At 42.1% G+C, this 19,247-nt stretch overlaps 1 protein-coding gene across 1 annotated transcript in view; it reads right to left on the reverse strand.

Annotated features, from left to right (window-relative positions):
* The window catches only part of MTMR12 (myotubularin related protein 12), a gene marked incomplete in the record, with an annotated part of 95,508 nt that overhangs the window by 8,039 nt on the left and 68,222 nt on the right, over nucleotides 1-19,247 (reverse strand). Inside the window, 6 exon segments of the mRNA XM_073620696.1 lie at nucleotides 2,506-2,667; nucleotides 5,242-5,412; nucleotides 11,717-11,886; nucleotides 11,986-12,056; nucleotides 14,565-14,643; nucleotides 17,455-17,579. Coding sequence (XP_073476797.1) covers nucleotides 2,506-2,667; nucleotides 5,242-5,412; nucleotides 11,717-11,886; nucleotides 11,986-12,056; nucleotides 14,565-14,643; nucleotides 17,455-17,579 — 778 coding nt within the window.

Genomic DNA, 19,247 nt, shown 5'->3' on the forward strand with positions numbered 1-19,247 from the left:
TGTAATATATATATATATATATATATATATATATATATATATATATATATATATATATATATATATATATATATATATATATATATATATATATATATATATATATATATATATATATACACACATATATACATATATATATACATACACACACACACACACACATACATACATACACACACACATACATATATACACACACACATTCACACACACACATTGAGCGCCCCTATTTGCCAAATGCGAAGGCACGCAAGCCCCACATGCAATGTAAATGGTCATTACACCACACACGGGAGGCATTGCCAAGAACGTGAGCAATAATTCTAGCTTAGGTCCTCCTGTGAAACTCTAAACTGGTGACCTGTAAAGGCTTTTAAATCATCACCTAGGGGGAGTTTGTCACCATTAGATGGGCTTACGCAATTTTAAAGCAGGACATGTTTGGTATCTACTTTCTCGGTGTAACATCATCTTTTGCCAAACAATTGGGTATTTTATTGTGTTTTTGTGCACTGAAACACAAACATTAATTTTTTTCCCTGCACAAATATATGACATAAAAATATGCAACATCCACCATTTTATTCTCTATGGCCTCTGCTTAAAATTTTATAATTTATATATATATTTAAGTAGTTTTCTAGCAAAAAAAAAAAAAAAAAAAATTAAAATTATGTTTTGTAGGAGAGGAATGCCAGAATTGTCCCGGTCTGGAAGTTTTTAAGGAAAGGCATATTAGGATCCACCACTAAGGGAGATGTGGCTGGATTAATGGAGGAGCCTGACAGATATTTGTATGTTAATTCCAAATAAGTAGCTTTCTGCACATTGGAGGTAAAGGCAGTATTGCATGCAGGGACCAGTGCTATAAGGTGTTATGGAAGCCTCAATACTTTGAGGTGGAGATTAACGTGAAGCCCTGGCAAAGTGACCATTTGTCTTATTCTTGGATTCTTCCATTTGCTACAAGTGAGGAAATTACGAAGGGTACTCACGAAGCAGAGCACAGAATACAGGGTAAGGGAGTCCAGAAGTATAACGCTATAACCCAGTTGCAGATCATCCTGTACCGAAAATCCGTGGAACTATACAATACTTGGTCATCCACCTGAGACTAGACTCTAAGTGGTTAAGTCTTAACACCAAGTTTGCACTGTAATTGAATACATTTCAAAAGTAGTCCTGGTTTAGAATTATAGGGTGACCCTGTCTTACCTGTTCACAACACTGGACTGTAAAGTCCATACTTTGCCTGTTGTGGTGGGCCTACCCCCTGAAAGGGTCTTTAGGGCTTGGACCCTTATAGCACCTTTTGGCTCTGACTGACATGTCGCATAAAGTACTGAGGCAATCACCCATACAGGATCCAGTGCCTGAGGCAACATTACAGGCTGTCCCCACAGCATGAGGTCTGGGTAAGTTTCTCAAGGTTTTAGCAAGGTGGCAACAATTCAGATGCATGGTTTCTATTGTGATATATAGAGAAAAGTGTGAGGAGCCGATTGCAGAGTTCATTAAAGAATCCAAAGATAAATAAGTAAAGCAAAGGGCAATTTCTCCTCCAATGATTAGAGGTCCATCACCTTAGGACACTTGCAAAAAAAAAATGAAGAACTCCTGTAATGGGGCAGGGTTATAGGGGAGGCACCTCAACAATTGTTGTCCAATCACCAAAAAGATACGATCCTATAACCCAGGGTCTAGGAATACTTTGCCTCTGTCCTGTACAGTACATTTAAGATAAGATTACTAGCTACAAATACTGTATCTACTGACTTTTAATATAAGGACACTTACCTGTCCAGGGATCCGGCAATGTCCTGACCCGAGCCGATTCTTCAATTGGCTTCGGGTGCAGGCATCGGCATCTCAAGTAAGGGAAACAGGAAGTGAAGCCTCTGATGTGTCCCAGAAGACTGCGGGGGAAGGCAAACTTCTGGCTCAGATTACCGTAGCAATCTGAGCAGGAAGTGGGAGCGGATACCTCTCAAAACCAGGTACCTGCTCTCCCCAAAAAAGTGCCAAATGTGGCAGGGGAGGGAGGGTGCAAACAAGGGGAACTTCCCCTTTTGGGTGGAGCTCCACTTTAAGGTCTCAGCAATAGTCAGATGCCCATATTTCCAGCAGCACATTCTGGTTCTCCTCTTTGACCCCCAATGTTTGTACAGGACTCAGCAGTGACATAAGTGTTGGGGCATTAAATCACCAGCTATGGCAGGGGGCATTAGACTCTCCTAGAAATGTGGAATACCGAACAGTCTTAGGGAGGTTGCAGTACTGAGTGGAGGGAGAAGTAGGAGACGTAGCCCACAACCCACATGGCAGGCCTTTCTGTTGCACGGACCTTACATGTGGATTTAATTTTAAAAACCTGACAGGGGTCTCTTTAAATACGCCACTTACACAGATCCTTCAGGGGGTAATAAAAAGGTAAAATCCGTAATATAAAACACTAACATTTACACAAATGTTCACCAAGACTACAACAATATAACAAATTACCTTTGAACGCGTTCCTTTCCGACTTTTGTCTTGTTTTGACTTCTCCACCACGTACAGCGGGTTGTTTAAGAAGGACAGAGCCTTCAATTCAAACTGCACTGACCAATTCCAGGCCGTGTAGAAGCTCAAAGCCTCCTTTTGTTTTCCCGGTCCGTCCTCAATCTGCCAAGAAAAATCAGAACACTCTCAGATGCCAAAAAGAAGCAGGTCACAGCTTAAGCAAACTTTTTCTGAAATCACCAAAATTACATTCCATGACTGCACAATACAGCGTTTGTCAAGTGCAATTTAGTAAATGATCAGATCGTTCTTTATCTACTAGCTTCTCAAAAAGATGAAGGAGTCAAACATGCACTTTAGACTTCTGCCCCGTACACACGGTTGGATTTACCGATGGAAAATGTCCGATCGGAGCGTGTTGTCGGAAATTCCGACCATGTGTGGGCTCCATCAGACATTTTCCATCTGATTTTCCGACACACAAAGTTGGAGAGCAGGAGATAAAATTTTCCGACAACAAAATCCGTTGTCGGAAATTCCGATCGTGTGTACACAAATCCGACGGACAAAGTGCCACGCATGCTCAGAATAAATAAAGAGATGAAAGCTATTGGCCACTGCCCCGTTTATAGTGACGACGTACATTTTTTACGTCACCGCGTTCAGAACGATCGGATTTTCCGACAACTTTGTGTGACCGTGTGTATGCAAGACAAGTTTGAGCCAACATCCGTCGGAAAAAATCCTAGGATTTTGTTGTCGGAATGTCCGAGCAAAGTCCGACCGTGTGTACGCCCTATTAAAGTGGTATTAAAAGGTTTGGCTTTTAAAAAACAAAATAAAAAAAATTACTTACCTGCTCTGTGCAGTGGTTTTGCACAGAGCAGCCCCGATCCTCCTCTTCTCGGGTCCCCCACCGGCGCTCCTGGCTCCTCCCCCTTGACCAGTTGCCCCAAAAGCAAGCCAGTTGCTATGGGGGCACTGGTGTGTGCTTGCTCCCAAGCCCTGCTCTTAAAATCCGTTAACCACAGAGCTGCCGCTCGGCGCCGCCCCCTGCTGTCTCCTTACTGGCTGCGATTGAAGGCAGTGGAAGCTCGTGGCTCCCGCTGCTGTCTCAGCCAATGAGGAGAGGGAGTCCCAGGACAGCTGAGGCTCTCGTGCACATCGCTGGACTGAAAGGGGGCTCAAATTAGTATTAGGGGGGCTGTGGGGGGAGCAGCAGAGAATGTTTTTACCTTCATGCATAGAATTCTTTTGAATATGAACGATTGCATATGACTAGTTTGTTTCCTCATCCAGCAATTGGAGCTCGACACCTTTTTCAGGCTGGGCGGGGGATGGCGTCGGCGGTAAAACGCCGCTATTATTAGCGGCGTTTTACCGTTGGTATGTGGCCGCTAGCAGGGCGGTTTTACCTCCCGCTAGCGGCCGAGAAAGGGTTAAATATCACCGCAAAGCGCCTCTACAGAGGCGCTTTGCCGGCGGTATAGCCGCGCTGTCCCATTGATTTCAATGGGCAGGAGCGGTAAAGGAGCGGTATACACACCGCTCCGAAGATGCTGCTGGCAGGACTTTTTTTCCCGTCCTGCCAGCGCATCGCTCCAGTGTGAAAGCCCTCAGGGCTTTCACACTGGAATGCAAGCAGCGGCACTTTTGAGTCAGTTTGCAGGCACTATTATTAGCGCAATAGCACCTGCAAACCGCCCCAGTGTGAAAGGGCTCTAAGTGCTGAAAGAGCCTCTGACAGAGCTATTTACGGAATTCAATCGCTCAAGCTGAAATCTACATATACACAATCACATCACAGCAGAGAAACACATACCTTTGTCTGACTTCCTACCCACAGATAAAAATCACAGATATTGCATAATTTAATCTTTTCAAAAACTTCACATTACAGAAACAGGAGGAGTCCTCCTATGTAGCCTGATTTTTGCAAGTCAACTGATTTGAGCTGGTCTAACATGCACTTCAGACTTAAAAGGAAATGTATAGTGGTTCTGTAGAAATTCTCCTCATTATCAGAGATTTAAAAAAAATGTTTTATTGCTTTACTTTTGTCAGGCAAATATAAACAAATTGCATATGGCTATTTTGTTTCCTCATCCAGCAGGTGGAGCTCTTGACACTTTTTTACATTTTCCCAGGCTCTTTGTTAGCAGTTTTGCTGAAAAGAGCCTGTGAGCTGTTTATAGAGCTCAATCACTTGAGCTGCAATTTACACAAACACAATCAAATCACATGCAGCTCACTGAGACGGGTCCAGACTTTGTCGGGATGACTTGGTGCCTGGACTGAGCGGACTTCAGATCGCTCTCTGCTGAAAACGAGTCACGGGCGTGCAAAACAAATTGCACTCCTGTGACCCATAGGAGAAAGCCCAGCCAAACAAGCTCAGCTGGACTTCTCCTTTAAGATGGCATTCTGGCAAAAGAAAAGAAGCCACATACCACACACCAGCAATGCAGCAAGTCTCTGGATGGAGATTACCCCCCTCTCTGACATGTTTCAGCTCTTACAGGGAAATATTTGATGGTTGTTATATCACCTCTCATTGGCTGTGATCTAACCAACACAACTGTCCTAGCTGCATGGTGAAAATTGCTGTTTTATTCTGTATCAGACTGACCAACTTTCATTCATACACCAACCTTTAGCTTCCCTCTTTCATATATGCCAAATGATTTGGAGTATTGGAGAAAGTTTGTCATCAGTAAAAAAAGACAGATAACTTACCCACTTGTGTGTGTCTCTTTGGTGCTGTGAATTGAAAAAGAATGTGCTGAAGATGGGGATATTGATGCAATCGGACAGGACAGTCAGATACGTCTCAGAGAATTCAAATGCAAGTGGGTACTGCTGCACCAACTGCCACACACAGTCCAAGAAGAGCAGGAAGACAGGGGCCTGCGGGGCAAAGAAACAGATAAAAATCAGTAAAGGAAATCATTTCATTAACCGCTTGCCGACCAGCCGCCGCAGTTATACTGCGAAAGGTTGGCTCGGCTGCGCAAATCGCCGTAGGTATACGTCTGGCTTGTACACGGACTCAATGTCCGCCGGCCACCCGCGATCGTTCCCCGCAGTGACAGAACGGGGATCTACCAGTGTAAACAAGGCAAATCACTGTTCTGACAGGGGAGATCTCACAGATCCTGTCTTTCTGCTATGCAGGGAGACAGATCTGTGTGTTGTCCCAGTGGGCCCTTCCCCCATACAGTTAGAACACACACTGAGGGAACACAGTTAACCCTTTGATCGCCCCTGATGTTAACCCCTTTCCTGCCAGTGTCATTAGTACAGTAGCAGTGCATATTTTTAGTACTGATTACAGTAATATCACTGGTTCCCAAAAAAGTGTCTACATAGTCAGTTAAGTGTCCGATTTGTCTGCCGCTAAAAATCACTGATCACCGCTATTACTAGTAAAAAAAGGAATAAATCCTAAAAATGCTCCTATTTTGTAGACTTGGTAATTTTTGGGCAAACCAATCAATATACGCATATTGGGATTTTTTTTTTTTTTACCAAAAATATGTTGCAAAATACAAATTGGCCTAAATTGATGAATAAATTAGTTTTTTTTACATTTTCTGGGGGAAATGTTTTATAGCGGAAAGTAAAAAAATGTTAGTTTTTTTTTTCCAAAATCGTCGCTCTTTTTTGTTTATAGCATAAAAAATAAAAAACGCAAAGGTGATCAAATACCACCAAAGCTCTATTTGTGGGAAAAAAAAGGATATCAATTTTGTATTGGTACAGCGTCGCACAACCGACAAATTGTCAGTTAAAGTGACGCAGTGCCGTATCTCAAAAAAATGGCCTGGTCAGGAAGGGGGTAAATCCTTCCGGGGCTGAAGTGGTTAAACTTCTATCTTTCCTAATACTATACAGGAAAATGGTGCTGCCAGATTTAAAGGCCGACACTAAAGTGTTGGAAGCTTTAAACTTCACCCCATCAGTCATCTTTTTTATCCATATAGTTCCCACTTATTTTGTTAAAGGATAAGTTCACCTTTGGGAACATGTTACATGTTCCACCCGTTTTTAGGGTAGAACATGTAAACATGTTCCCTCTGTTGCAGCCTCTGCCTGACCCACCGCCTCTTGAGACAGTGAGCCGGGGGATCTTCTCCCTGAACTCGCCATCACAATTTAAAAAAAAAGAGTTCTGTAATGAATGAACACACAGTCCACAGAAGTCATGCATTGCACTTGTGAGCTGCTAACTGCGGGTGCAAAGCTGTGCAGGCACTTGGTAAAACAAAATAAATACACATTTTTTACCTGCAAAAAGATGTGCTATTTTTTTTTTATTTTTTATTTTTTTATTTTTTTTTTTTTTTACACAAAGGTGAACTTATCCTTGTTGTTTCCAAGCAGTTCACATGCTTCATCAGAATGATGCCCTCTGGAATAGTTAGCCCTTAATTGCAACAAAGGGTTACAGCCATCAAAAGCATAACTAATCAACACAAGGGATTTCTAATCACAAGTTTACAATAGCGCTTTGACAAACTTTTAACAGAAGGTGAATTTATTTTCAGATGGTTTATTATCTTTCTATTCTATATTCTATGGACATAACAGCTTTGTTGAATGCCCTGATGAAGTGGAAGTCATGCAAAACGTATAAGACCGATAGAGCTGATGTGTCTAGATTAAGTTGATAACTTAATGCGTGGGGGCAGATTTTACATCGGGTTTTATATTTTGAACACAATAACAATTATTTTATGCTGAACTTTATGTAGTGGTTAAACCATTTACATAGCACTGGGAAGGTATATTTAAAGTCCCATATATTTCCTGTGGGATTTTCTGCTCAGCTTTCATTACTTCCATTAAAAAAGTGCAGCAGGTGGTATAAAAATCCACAGTCCAAAGAGCTATTTTTTTGGCCCTGTGCTAATCCCTGGTCAAGCTTGGAGTGAACTTCGAAATTTACACTATATTTTGAATATATATTATATAACCAAATAGAATGCAAACTCCTCACCACATTATTGAAATTAAAGTGATTGTAAAGGGTCATTTAAAACAAAAACACAAACCTGTTATACTTACTTCCTCTGTGCAGTTGGTTTTGCACAGAGCAGCCCGGATCCTCCTCTTCTCAGGTCCCTCTTTGCTGCTTCTGGCCCCTCCCTCCTATCGAGTGCCCCCACAGCAAGCAGCTTCCTATGGGGGCACTGGAGCCGAGTCACAGCTCCATGTGTCCATTCAGACATGGAGCACCACCTCCTCTCTCCCTTGATTTACAGAGTGACTTTGACAGCCACGGGAGCCAAATGGCACTGTTGCTGTGTCTCAGCCAATCAGGTGGAGTGTCCTGGATGGCTTAGACATTTGTGGACATCGCCGGAGAGAGATGGGGCTCAGGTAAGTAATTATGGTGTGTTGGGGAGGCTGCTACACACAGAAGGTTTTATTGTCTTAAGGCATAGAATTCATCAAGATAAAAAACCTTCTGTCTTTACAATCCCTTTAACTGGTTCCCGACCGGCGCACGCCGTTGTACGTCATAAGAATGGCACGGCTGGGCAAATGGGCGTACCTGTACGTCCCTTTAAATTTGCTGCTGTGCCATCGCGTGCGCGCCGCCGGCCGGGACCTCCGTGAGTCGGACTCGATTGCCGCGGGGATACCCGCGATCGCCTCACGGAGAGGAAGAACGGGGAGATGCTAATGTAAACAAGTATCTCCCCGTTCTGCCTAGTGACAGTGTCACTGATCTCTGCTCCCTGTGATCAGGAGCAGAGATCAGTGATGTGTCATACGTAGCCACGCCCCCCCCCACAGTTAGAATCACTCCCCAGGACATACTTAACCCCTACACTGCCAGTGTCATTTACACAGGAATCAGTGCATTTGTATAGCACAGATTGCTGTATAAATGACAATGGTCCCAAAATTTGTTAAAAATGTCCGATGTATCTGCCATACTGACGCAGTCACGATAAAAATCACCGATCGCCGCCATTACTAGTTAAAAAAAAAAAAAAAAATTAATAATAAAAATGCCATAAAACGCTATAACTTTTGCGCAAACCAAACGCTTATTGCGATTTTTTTTTACCAAAAATATGTAGAATACGTATCGGCCTAAACTGAGGAAAAAAAAAAAAAAAAAAATTGTATATTTTTGGGGGATATTTATTATAGCAAAATTTAAAAAATAATGCGTTTTTTCAAAATTGTCGCTCTCTTTAGCGCAAAAAATAAAAACTGCAGGGGTGATCAAATACCACCAAAAGAAAGCTCTATTTGTGTGTGTGTGTGGGGGGGGGGAACGACATCAATTTTGTTTATGAGCCACGTCGCACGACCGCGCAATTGTCAGTTAAAGTGATGCAGTGCCGAATTGCAAAAAGTGCTCTGGTCTTTGGCCAGCAAAATGGTCCGGGGCTTAAGTGGTTAAGGATCCTCTCAATTCTAACAGTACAAAGATCGTTTAGACAATTGTGCAATCTTGTCAACAGCATTTCCTACAAATATTTAAATAAACCGATCATTAACAGCCAGGAATGCAATCCTTTTACTTGCAATAATTCTTGTCAAGTTTTATCCTTAATTACTGCCATCATCAAGTACTATCTGCTATAAAAATCCAATAGAAAAAAAAAGAAACAAAAAGCAAACAAATTCCTTCATAAATTTAGGCCACTATGTATTCTACATAATAGAGAGGTGGGTGTGGATGGATTGCCAATTACTAATTGCACCACATCCCCGATAATACAGAAATATTGCAAAGGAATAATTGGGACTTTTAATGCAGACAACAATTATATTAAAATCCATTATTTATTACAAACGATTATGAAAAAATGATTGATGTTGTATGTTTCCAAAGTGTACAAAAAAAATCAATGTAATAACATTTAAAAGGTCATTTCATACAATTCATACAATTCCAGTTTGGCAAGGTTGGTATTCTACATCATTTTTGGTAAAACAAAATGCAAAATTGCAAAGCGTATATTGATTGGGTTGCGCAAAAGTTCTAGCATCGACAAACGATTGGATATATTGCTGGAATTTTTATTTATTTTTAATACTAATAATGGCAGTGATCAGCGACTTATAGCGGGACTGTGATGCTGCAGCGGGACAGTCTGACACTAGCTGACACTTTGTGGGAACCAGTGACACTAATTTAGTGATCGGTGCTAAAAATATGCACTGTCACTGTACTAATGACACTGGCTGGGAAGGGGTTAAACATCTAGGGAGATAGAAGGGTTAAATGTGTGCCTAACCAGGGTTTTTGTGTACTGTGTGTGCCGATTTTACTAAAGGATGCTATGCAGGTTAAGAAAATCGATCACATCCCTGCTGACAGAACAGAGCTCTGCCTTGTTTACATAGGCAGAGCTCTGTTCTGTGTCTCTCCTCGTTCAGCAGGTGTCAGCGGTCATCCATTGGCCGGCATCTGCTGATCAGTTTCTGCTGTGACAAATCACAGCAGAAGTAGTGCACCCCTTAACAGGAAGTGCAGAATCATGTGTATATACACGCGATTCTGCAAAGAATGGCCACCCTGTAGCAGTAAATCTGCTATGGGGCAGTCGGCAAGTGGTTAATATTATTTATATAGTGCCATCAGTTTACACAGTGCTTAACATACTATTTAAAGCAGAATTCCACCCATTTAAAATTTAATAATCAGACTGTCCCACGGTCCAGTGATGCGGGTGCAAGAAGCCCCGCTCCTCTCCGCGACGTGGGCATTCTAACTGTGGGCGCCCAGCTGTGGCTTCACAGCCAGGCGCGCGTTGCGCATGCGCGAGCCATGCTGTGCATGGTCGGGCAATCTTCTGGGACCTGTGATGTATCCCAGAAGATTGCTGGGAGGGGGAAGAGTTGAACTCCCTTCCGGCGCTGGGGGAGGAAGTGGGAACTGGGTGCCTGTAAAAACTGGGTACCCGCTCCCGCCCTCCAAAAAAATGATGTGGCATGTCAGGGGGTCACCAGCACTTAAAGCGGAAGTTACATTTTTGGGTGGAACTCCGCTTTAAAAAAACATCAGTGCATGCCCTCAAGGAGCTTACAATATAAAACAGGACATACACAGACCAAATTTAATTCTGTGGGTAACCCTGTCAGCATTCTCCCAACCCGATATCCTTCAACTGAAAAATTGAAGGAGTGGGGTGCTAACTGAACAACGCCTACTTTCAATCAGATGAAGGGACGGTTCAGGTGTTTAGACAGCTAGTGGCGTCAGATGGCAGAATAGTCCCCAGTGCTGCAAGGCAGATGTGCTAACCACTGAGCTCTTACCCTTCCTATATTTCTAAAGCTGGCCAAACAAGGTTCAGCAGAGACCAGACAAATTTCAATCCATGTGTGGCCACTATGGTTGAAGACTTACAGATCAATTTCTGTTCACCTCCTGATCAGTATTTTCTCACTCGATCGGTGATTAAAGGCAATAGGCTGCATGCTGACCTGTGTATTGTGATGGGAGGGGAGTCTCCCTACTTTCAGAATACAATGACACAGTGGGGAGGATTCCCCCATCCACATCGAATATGTGGATGGGGGAATCGGGTCAGATTTTTTTCGTTCAACCTGCTGACTGAACGACAAAACTGAGCCATGAATGGCTAGCTTTAGACACTGCTCCGATTGGCTCTTTGCAAATCCCCTCTGACTCTGTAGTTCAGCTTTTAGGTCTGAGCTGCCTACTGCCAGGTACCAACAGCTGAGAAGTGTGCCTAACCCTTTGGCACAGTCAACTTTCAGAAAATCAGTACTTGCAAGAAATTCTGCATTGTTTGGAGGTACTGCAAAACAAGTATGGTGATCGGGCATCTAAAAATTACTTAGTGCTTACGTCATCTAGAATGTTCTGATCCCAATAAAGATAATGCAAAGCTTCCAATGTGACCCAAAGGCCCTCAAGGATGCAGAATTTTTCTACAAGAACCTCCACTACAAAGGACACGAGCGAACATCAAAAGAAAAATGAGGTATTGCATTATACCTTTTTTGAGAATAGGCTCATTGGCCACTTTATGGGGTCAGAAAGATTAAAGCCATACTAAACTGACTGGAGAAGGCTCGTTATCCCACATGATAGATCACAAAGCAGATGACCCATCTGTTACCACAAATCCCCCCCAGGAGCTGGAGGCCAATGAGTGAAGTGTAGAGAAAGTAGAGATGGCTGAGTCCATGAGCCTGAAAAACGTCATCTACGTACCTCATTCTTGTTGCTCCGAAGGTGATTACATCTTTCCAGAAAGCGGTGTCCTCCCATAACCCACTCCTTCTGGATGAGGCTCTGGAAGCCAGCTCGGGTACGATAATAGGAATCCATCATGATCTGCACCAGACTGGCAATCACAGAACAAAAATCGGAGGCAGTGTCCTCTGCAGGGACATGAATGACAAGAATCATAGGCAAGCCATGAAGAATTTGGAATGTCAGACTTGCAGTGTAGTAACCATCGTTCATTTTATCATTCTTACCTTTAAGAACAACGTTGATTTTTTGGGACTCTAAATAGTCAATGACCTCAATGGCTTTCTTAAGACACTGCCTGTAATAGCAAAATGTAAAATGTATCAAAAGAAAGCAAAAAATAAACAAAACCAGGAGTCATTGTGCATCTACCCCTTTTATATTGTAAAGCGCTGCGTAAACTGTTGAGGCTATATAAATCCTGTATAATAATAATAATAATCTACCCTGCTATGCATTACAATTATGACAGCTGCAGCCTTACTGGTATATCACAGATCAAGATGGCGACTAAAGCTCCCAATATAGGGAAAAAAAAAAAAAAAAAAAGGGAGATTACACATGGACATAAATCTGGTGCATCTATTCTGGAAATGAGGTAAAAAAAAAAAAATATATATATATATATATATATATATATATATATATATATATATATATATATATATATATATATATAAAACAATGGTCATTTAATTTCATCCACATGGGTCACACAGAACTTGTAATGTTCTTCCTAAGGCAGTCAAATTTGAGAAAGCCCCACTATGTTTGTTATATATTCACACAGCTAACTTTTTTTGTCAAATATTTCTATCCTTTTACATGTTTCAGGAGGTGTCATGACTGACTGCAAGGTTTTTTTGATCAATGTCAGAGTGAAACCCACATCCAATTCGCAGCCTAAAGCCTTATAAACACGATGAGAATATTGGTGGTTACTAATCATACAAAATTTCTCGTACGACAGAATACAACTTTGGAAGTAATGTGTTGTATTGTATTCTTTCATTTCTTAGCATGCGTGGTCTTGTACTGTCTTGATCAGCTCTCGAAAGCTGTGCACCAACCATCAGATTACCATACGATCGTTTCGAAAGAGTCCAATTACTGGTATGCAAATTTTAGCTTTATCTGAAAATCATCAGGTAATCCCATCTCTAGCTCCAAGTATTCCTCCGACAGACGCAGTAAACAGTGACACAGCTGTCACCAGTGCCGAGGCGTCCTTGATGTGCAGGCTGTGATTTACAGCTTGGCTTCATCTTCTCTATGCTGTAAGAGCAACAGTATGGTGGCACCTACACAGAATAATCGGCCTTCTGGAAACCCCGGAGCAGAGTTTTTGTTCAAGTAACATGCACCAGTGAGTTTCTTGTCTTTGTGTTCAATAATAAAAAAGTGCAGCGCAAAGAGAACCCAATCAGAATATAAAAAGATGCATAAAATTCATTGAAATGAACCAAAGGAGCCAGACAGCAATAGCAAGAAGCATCCAGGTGTTGAAAAAGAATCCAAGACACAGATATAAGCTCAGTTTAGTGGTAAAAATGAGCGTGAAATGCAAGACTTCTATGGGTGTAAAAAGATGTCCGCTTGGCGACTTCAGACTTTAGGCTTACTATGGGGTGTACCAAGATGGCCGTGACGTTAGGTCACTTCCGTTACAAGTTGACGGGTCCCCTAATCTGACCGAACACCTGCCTTGCTCCAACCTTACTTTACCCTTTAAAAGGGACACACGCTGTCAACTTCCTGTTAGTTCAGGGGTCCATTCAATAAGGTGAGCGAAGCAAGTACTTTGGAGGTGGAGGGACCGTCACGCATTGCCTGTGTCTTTGGATTCTTTTTCAAACACATGGATGCTCCTTGCTATCGCTGTCTGGGTCCTTTGGTTCATTTCAGTGAATTTATAGACTTTTATGCATATTTTTATATTAATTGGGTTCTTTTTGCGCTGCACTTTATTGTCTTACTTAGGTTTTGTGAATATCCGCATAGTGTTCAGCTGGCATACGATTTAGATTTTATATTTGCGCTGATTGCATTTTTACATACAATAGGTCTTTGTGTTCGACCCAGCACTGAGCAATAAAGATAAACCCACCTGATGTGAACGAGGCCTTATTAGTGAGCCTGCTGTCCTCCAGCAATGTGAGGTCCGCGCAGGCCTGCATAGCTCCCAAATGTCCCCGATTTCGAGGGACTGTCCCCGATTTGGAGCAATGTCCCTCATTTTGGTCTGATCTATATAGATCTATATAAAATGCGCTTTTTATCTATCAAAAAGTGTTTTCCAGCACTAAACCTTTCATCTGATTTCTAAATTGCTGCATTTGTAAATTCCAAAAGCCAATATAATCAGTAATAAGGAATGATAGTGCTTAAAAAAAAAAAAAAAATGCACTTGTGGGTTTAACCAATCTTTTTTTTTTGTACAATTCTCCTTTAAGGGGGCATGGCAAGGGGTGTGTCCTATGCCTGCATACTTTTGCCGATAGGTGTTCCTCATTCCCATCTCAAAAAGTTGGGAGGTATGGGACTGTACACTGCACTCAGTATACAAATAACCTCTTGCCGCCTATGTAGCGCATATGTACGGCAGCAAAGAGGGTGGGCTTCAGTGCCCACACACCACACATATGCTTCTATGGGTGGCATAGATAGCCCCACATTTGTACCAATGATTGGGAACCAGCACCCAATCACAGTGGTCACATAATCAGGCAGAACTTCCTTACCCCCAGGTGTAGCAACCCAGGTAAAGGGATAGATAGATAGATAGATAGATAGATGCCTTACACACCTGACTATTTCCAGCCAATTGGAGGTGTCCAGCAATGAAAACCACTTGGAGTCTGTGTCCCAGAAGTCAGTGGAGTTTTCTACAAAAAGGTAAAACAAGTAAATAAGGACAAAGTCAGAAGAGTTTCCCACATGAATACTGAAAATGACATAAGTAAAAGTGTAACACAGTATGCAGTACAGATTGTTCTGTGGGTTATTATTCACCATCCACTTGCCGGCCACCTAACTGTGAAAATGCATCATGAATGACGTTTAATACCGGGGTTACAGCACCAGTTAGATGCCATAACCCCGGTATTTTTCCCCTCAGAGACGGGTCTTTCTGATATCACTTTTAGAAGCGGCGAAAGGGGTTGCCGACTTCCCCCCCCTCCCCCCTCCATGATATCACTTTCAGTTCTGGCCCCATGTAAACAAGGCTTTTTTTTCATTTTTTTCTGCTAGAAAATTACTTAGAAACCCAGTTAGGTGGCAGCACAGTGGTGTAGTGGATAGCACTTTCGCCTAACAGTAAGAAGGGTAGCTGGTTCGAATCCCAACCACGACACTACCTGCCTGGAGTTTGCATGTTCTCCCTGTGCCTTCGTGAGTTTCCTCCGGGTACTCCGGTTTCCTCCCACACTCCAAAGACATGCTGGGAGGTTAATTGGCTCCTGTCTAAATTTTCCCTAGTATGTGCATGTATGAATGTGAGTTAGGGACCTTAGATTGTAAGCTCCTTGAGGGTAGGGACTGATGTGAATGTACAATGTATATGTAAAAGCGCTGCATAAAATGACGGCGCTATACAAGTACCTGAAATAAGAAAAAAATAAAATAAAAATAGAACCCCCAAACATTATATATTTTTTTTTCAGAAACCCTAGAGAATAAAATGGTGGTCATTGCAATACTTTATGTCACACCGTATTTGCGCAGCGGTCTTACAAGCGCAAATATGTTTTTTTTAACTCAAAAAAGTGTAAGACAACAGTAAATAAATATAAATAATGTTTGGGGTATTAACAAATTTTATAGCAAAAATTACAGGCTCTCAGGGGCTCGATGAGGGGCTGAGCCAGGTGCCGGTCCAGGCATGTGGGCGGATCCTGACTCCATGGTCACGTTCTTGCCTGAGCCTGGACCGGCTCTGTGACGTCAGCAGACTCCAGCCCCCCACTGTCTACTGAAAACGGGTCACAGGAGTGCAGAACGGTCTGCACTCCTGTGATCCATAGGAGAAGTACAGCCAAATGAGCTTTGGCTTTATTTCTCGTTTAAAGCTCATCCCCAGGCAGATAAATAACTTCACATTAAAAGCGGCTAGAGAGGTCAGGGATGGTTTGTTTTAAAGCTGGTTAGGAATATATAAATACCTTAATTGGTTTGTGGACAGGTGCACTTTAAAGCTAAACTCTGGGAATGAGACAAACTCTACCCTAGCAGTGAGGCCCCTCCCACACTGCAAGGGTTAAATGCTCATGTAGCCCAGGTGTGGATGGATAAGTTGTCATACTTACCTTATCCCTGGCTCCAGCAGTGTTCTCAAGCTGCAGGGGGCCCCTAGGCAGCAAGGCTAATCACCCTGCATAATGTATTTTCTACCTCACTTTGTTATACCATATACCATTTTGTATGTTGGAGATTTTTGTACAACGTGATAATAATAAAGATTCCTTATATGTATGTTTAAAGCACTGTTATATCAATATATAATAATAATAATAATAATAATAATAGTAATAATAATAACAACAATAAAATAAATAATTTCAATATATGTCAACCCTTATAAATTGATTTCAAGGCCATTTGTATTGTAACACTGGGTGGCTGGTTTAAATGTTTTTTTATTAACTGCTTCTGGACCGCCCACCATACATATACTACGGCAGGGTGGCCCAGCTGCGCAAAATTATGTACGCGTTTTTGCGCAGGGGGTTTCTGGGGACTGGACACAGCAGGAGCCAATCAGTGACCCGCCGATCGTTCAGTGGAGACACAGATCATCGGTGTGCTGATGTAAACACGGCACACCACTGATCTGTCAGTGAGGGAAAGCGAGATCTAGCGTTTCAGCTAAGCTGAAACATGATCTCAGCTTTCCTGCAGTGCATCTGTCCCCCATTCAGTTAGAAAGCACCTCCCTAGGACACACTTAACCCCTTGATCACCACTAGTGTTAACCCCTTCCCTTCCAGGGTCATTTATACAGGGATCAATGCTTTTTTTTAGCACTGATCCCTGTATTAGTGTCACTGGTCCCCAAAAAGTGTCACTTAGGGTCAAATTTGTCTGCCATAATGTTGCAGGGTATACGCGTATTGCGATTTTTTTTTTTTAACCAAATATTTGTAAAAGAATACATATTGTCCTAAATTTGTACAAAAATGTTTATATATTTTATTTGGATATGCATTATAGCAGAAAGTTAAAAAAAAAAAAATTTCCAAAAATTGTTGCTTTTTTTGTTTATAGCACAAAAATAAAATTGCAGAGGTGATCAAATACCACCAAAAGAAAGCTCGAATTGTAGGGAAAAAAAAAGAAATTTTATTTGGGTACAGCGTCGCACGACCGCGCAACAGTTAAATCGACGCAGTGCCGTATCGCAAAAATGGCCTTATCAGGAAGAGGGTAAAACCTTCCGGGGCTGAAGTGGTAAAGACGATTTTTTAAGGATATGTTCTTAATATGTCAAAATAAAGCAGTATATTTTATGCAATTGTATTTCTTGTTTATAATATATCTTGGGAGGTCCCATTTTTAATACATTTTGGGTTTTGTCTATTATGTTAGGGATGGTCCTTCCAAAAAGGTAAGAGTTGAGTTAACACCTTGTCATCATGCAAAACATTTTACTTTATAATAAAAATGACACATCACCATATTACCGCTTTCATTCTTACCGATAAGGAACAGCTGTTTAAAGCGAGTGTAGGCCGCTTGGACTTCTGATAGTGAGGGAAGACTTATTGAGAGGTCCTCAATTCTCACTTCTTCATACGGAGGTCTGTGAAGCGTCTGCTCTACACTGTTAAAACAGATTTAAAGCTGGAACATTAGAGGATAATGCTAAACTGGGATAAAAAAGATACAATCCTAGGCTTCGGAACTCATTTAAAAAAAAAGGTAACTGTTTATTGAGGTATTTCAAGAATATTGAACAGCATAACAATGCAAGAAAAAAAAAAAAAAAAATAGTACAAAAAGAGAACAAATAAGAAGGCGAAAAAGGAGTAGACAAGTAGGCCAAAGATATCGGAGGCGAATCAGAATAAAGAGGTCACTGGCACAAATAGAACTGATGGAGTGGCTATACAGGGCATGGGAAAGCATATGACAAGAGAACAGCCCTACTAAACGGGGGCTTTACCTCCTGTGTAACAAATACAATCCACAATCTCTTCCCTCTTCCGGGGGAAGAGATGACCTAAGCGGCACTTGTCACAGCAAACAGGACTGAAGGAGCCCGAAAATGGAGAAAGAACAGAACAAAAAAAAAAAAAAAAAAAAAGAAGAAGAGAAAAGGGGGTCCCCCAGGATACATCCACATGTCCGCATCTGGGAGGCTGCATGAACTCCCATCATGTCGAGAGTAAAGCGCGGTCCAGGTTCAAATTGGCATTATAAGCGATCCAAGGTTCCCAAACCCTCACAAATTTAGCATTTGCATCATTCAGAATAGAGGTGAGCTTCTCATGCACCATGGTCCCCATGAGACGTTGTTTAACCTCAGCTAGGTGGAGAAACTGTTGCCGCCAGGCCTTGGCCAATGTCTGGAGAGCCGCCAGGAAAACAAATTCCACAAATCTCCTCTGGTTCCTCAACAGAACCATGATAGGTTATATAGCAAAGCCTCCCATGGACTACGGCCAGGGGTATTATCAGTACAGCTCTAATCATAGCTTTCACCTGGGTCCAAAAGCATATCACGTTGGGGCAAGTCCACCAAATGTGGAGTAAAATGCCATGCTCTCTGCAGCCCCGAAAGCACATTGGAGACGCGCTAGGCATGAACCGGGATATACGATCAGGGATGGTAACTGACGTTCTAATGGCTTGAATGTTAGTAGGTCAAGTAATAAAGTAGTAATTTGGAGAGAAGGTATCCCTGGGACTCTTTTTTGCCAATCTAAAAAAAGGATACTGTGAGGGTGTTTATAAGCAGGGGCGGGGCTTATCACTGGGGATTCAATTTTTGTGGGATATCTTTTTATTAGGACTTTCACATGTTTACATTCTCGCTGTACCAAAATTTCCATTATCCAGATTTGTACGTTCTTCTTTGGAGGGGCTGTCTGTATTTCCAGGCAATCACACAGCCTTTCTGATCAACAGCAACTACGGAGAGAATCTCAGACAGAATGAATGGTTTCTCCCCAGTCAGACTTGTATGATATATTTGAACTGTAAGAGATTAATGCTGGCCATACACAGACGTTGGCACCATCCGGGTCAAAGGACTTCAATCTGAAAATCAAAAAATTTGAATGGAAAATTCTCGGTCACTGATTGCAGCCAATCGCATGCAATTCGGGTGTTTAGGCAGCCGTGGGTGCAGCAGCTGTCAGAAAACGATACCTGGCAGGGGAGATTCCTCCATTCAAGCTGTTGGTAGCATGCATGAGGGATTCCATTGATTACAGTCATTCAGCCTATGGAGCGGAATGACAAATCTCAAAGTAGTACAAAAGGCGAA

The sequence above is a fragment of the Aquarana catesbeiana genome, linkage group LG01, assembly GCF_042186555.1.
Source record: "Aquarana catesbeiana isolate 2022-GZ linkage group LG01, ASM4218655v1, whole genome shotgun sequence".
NCBI lineage: Eukaryota > Metazoa > Chordata > Amphibia > Anura > Ranidae > Aquarana > Aquarana catesbeiana.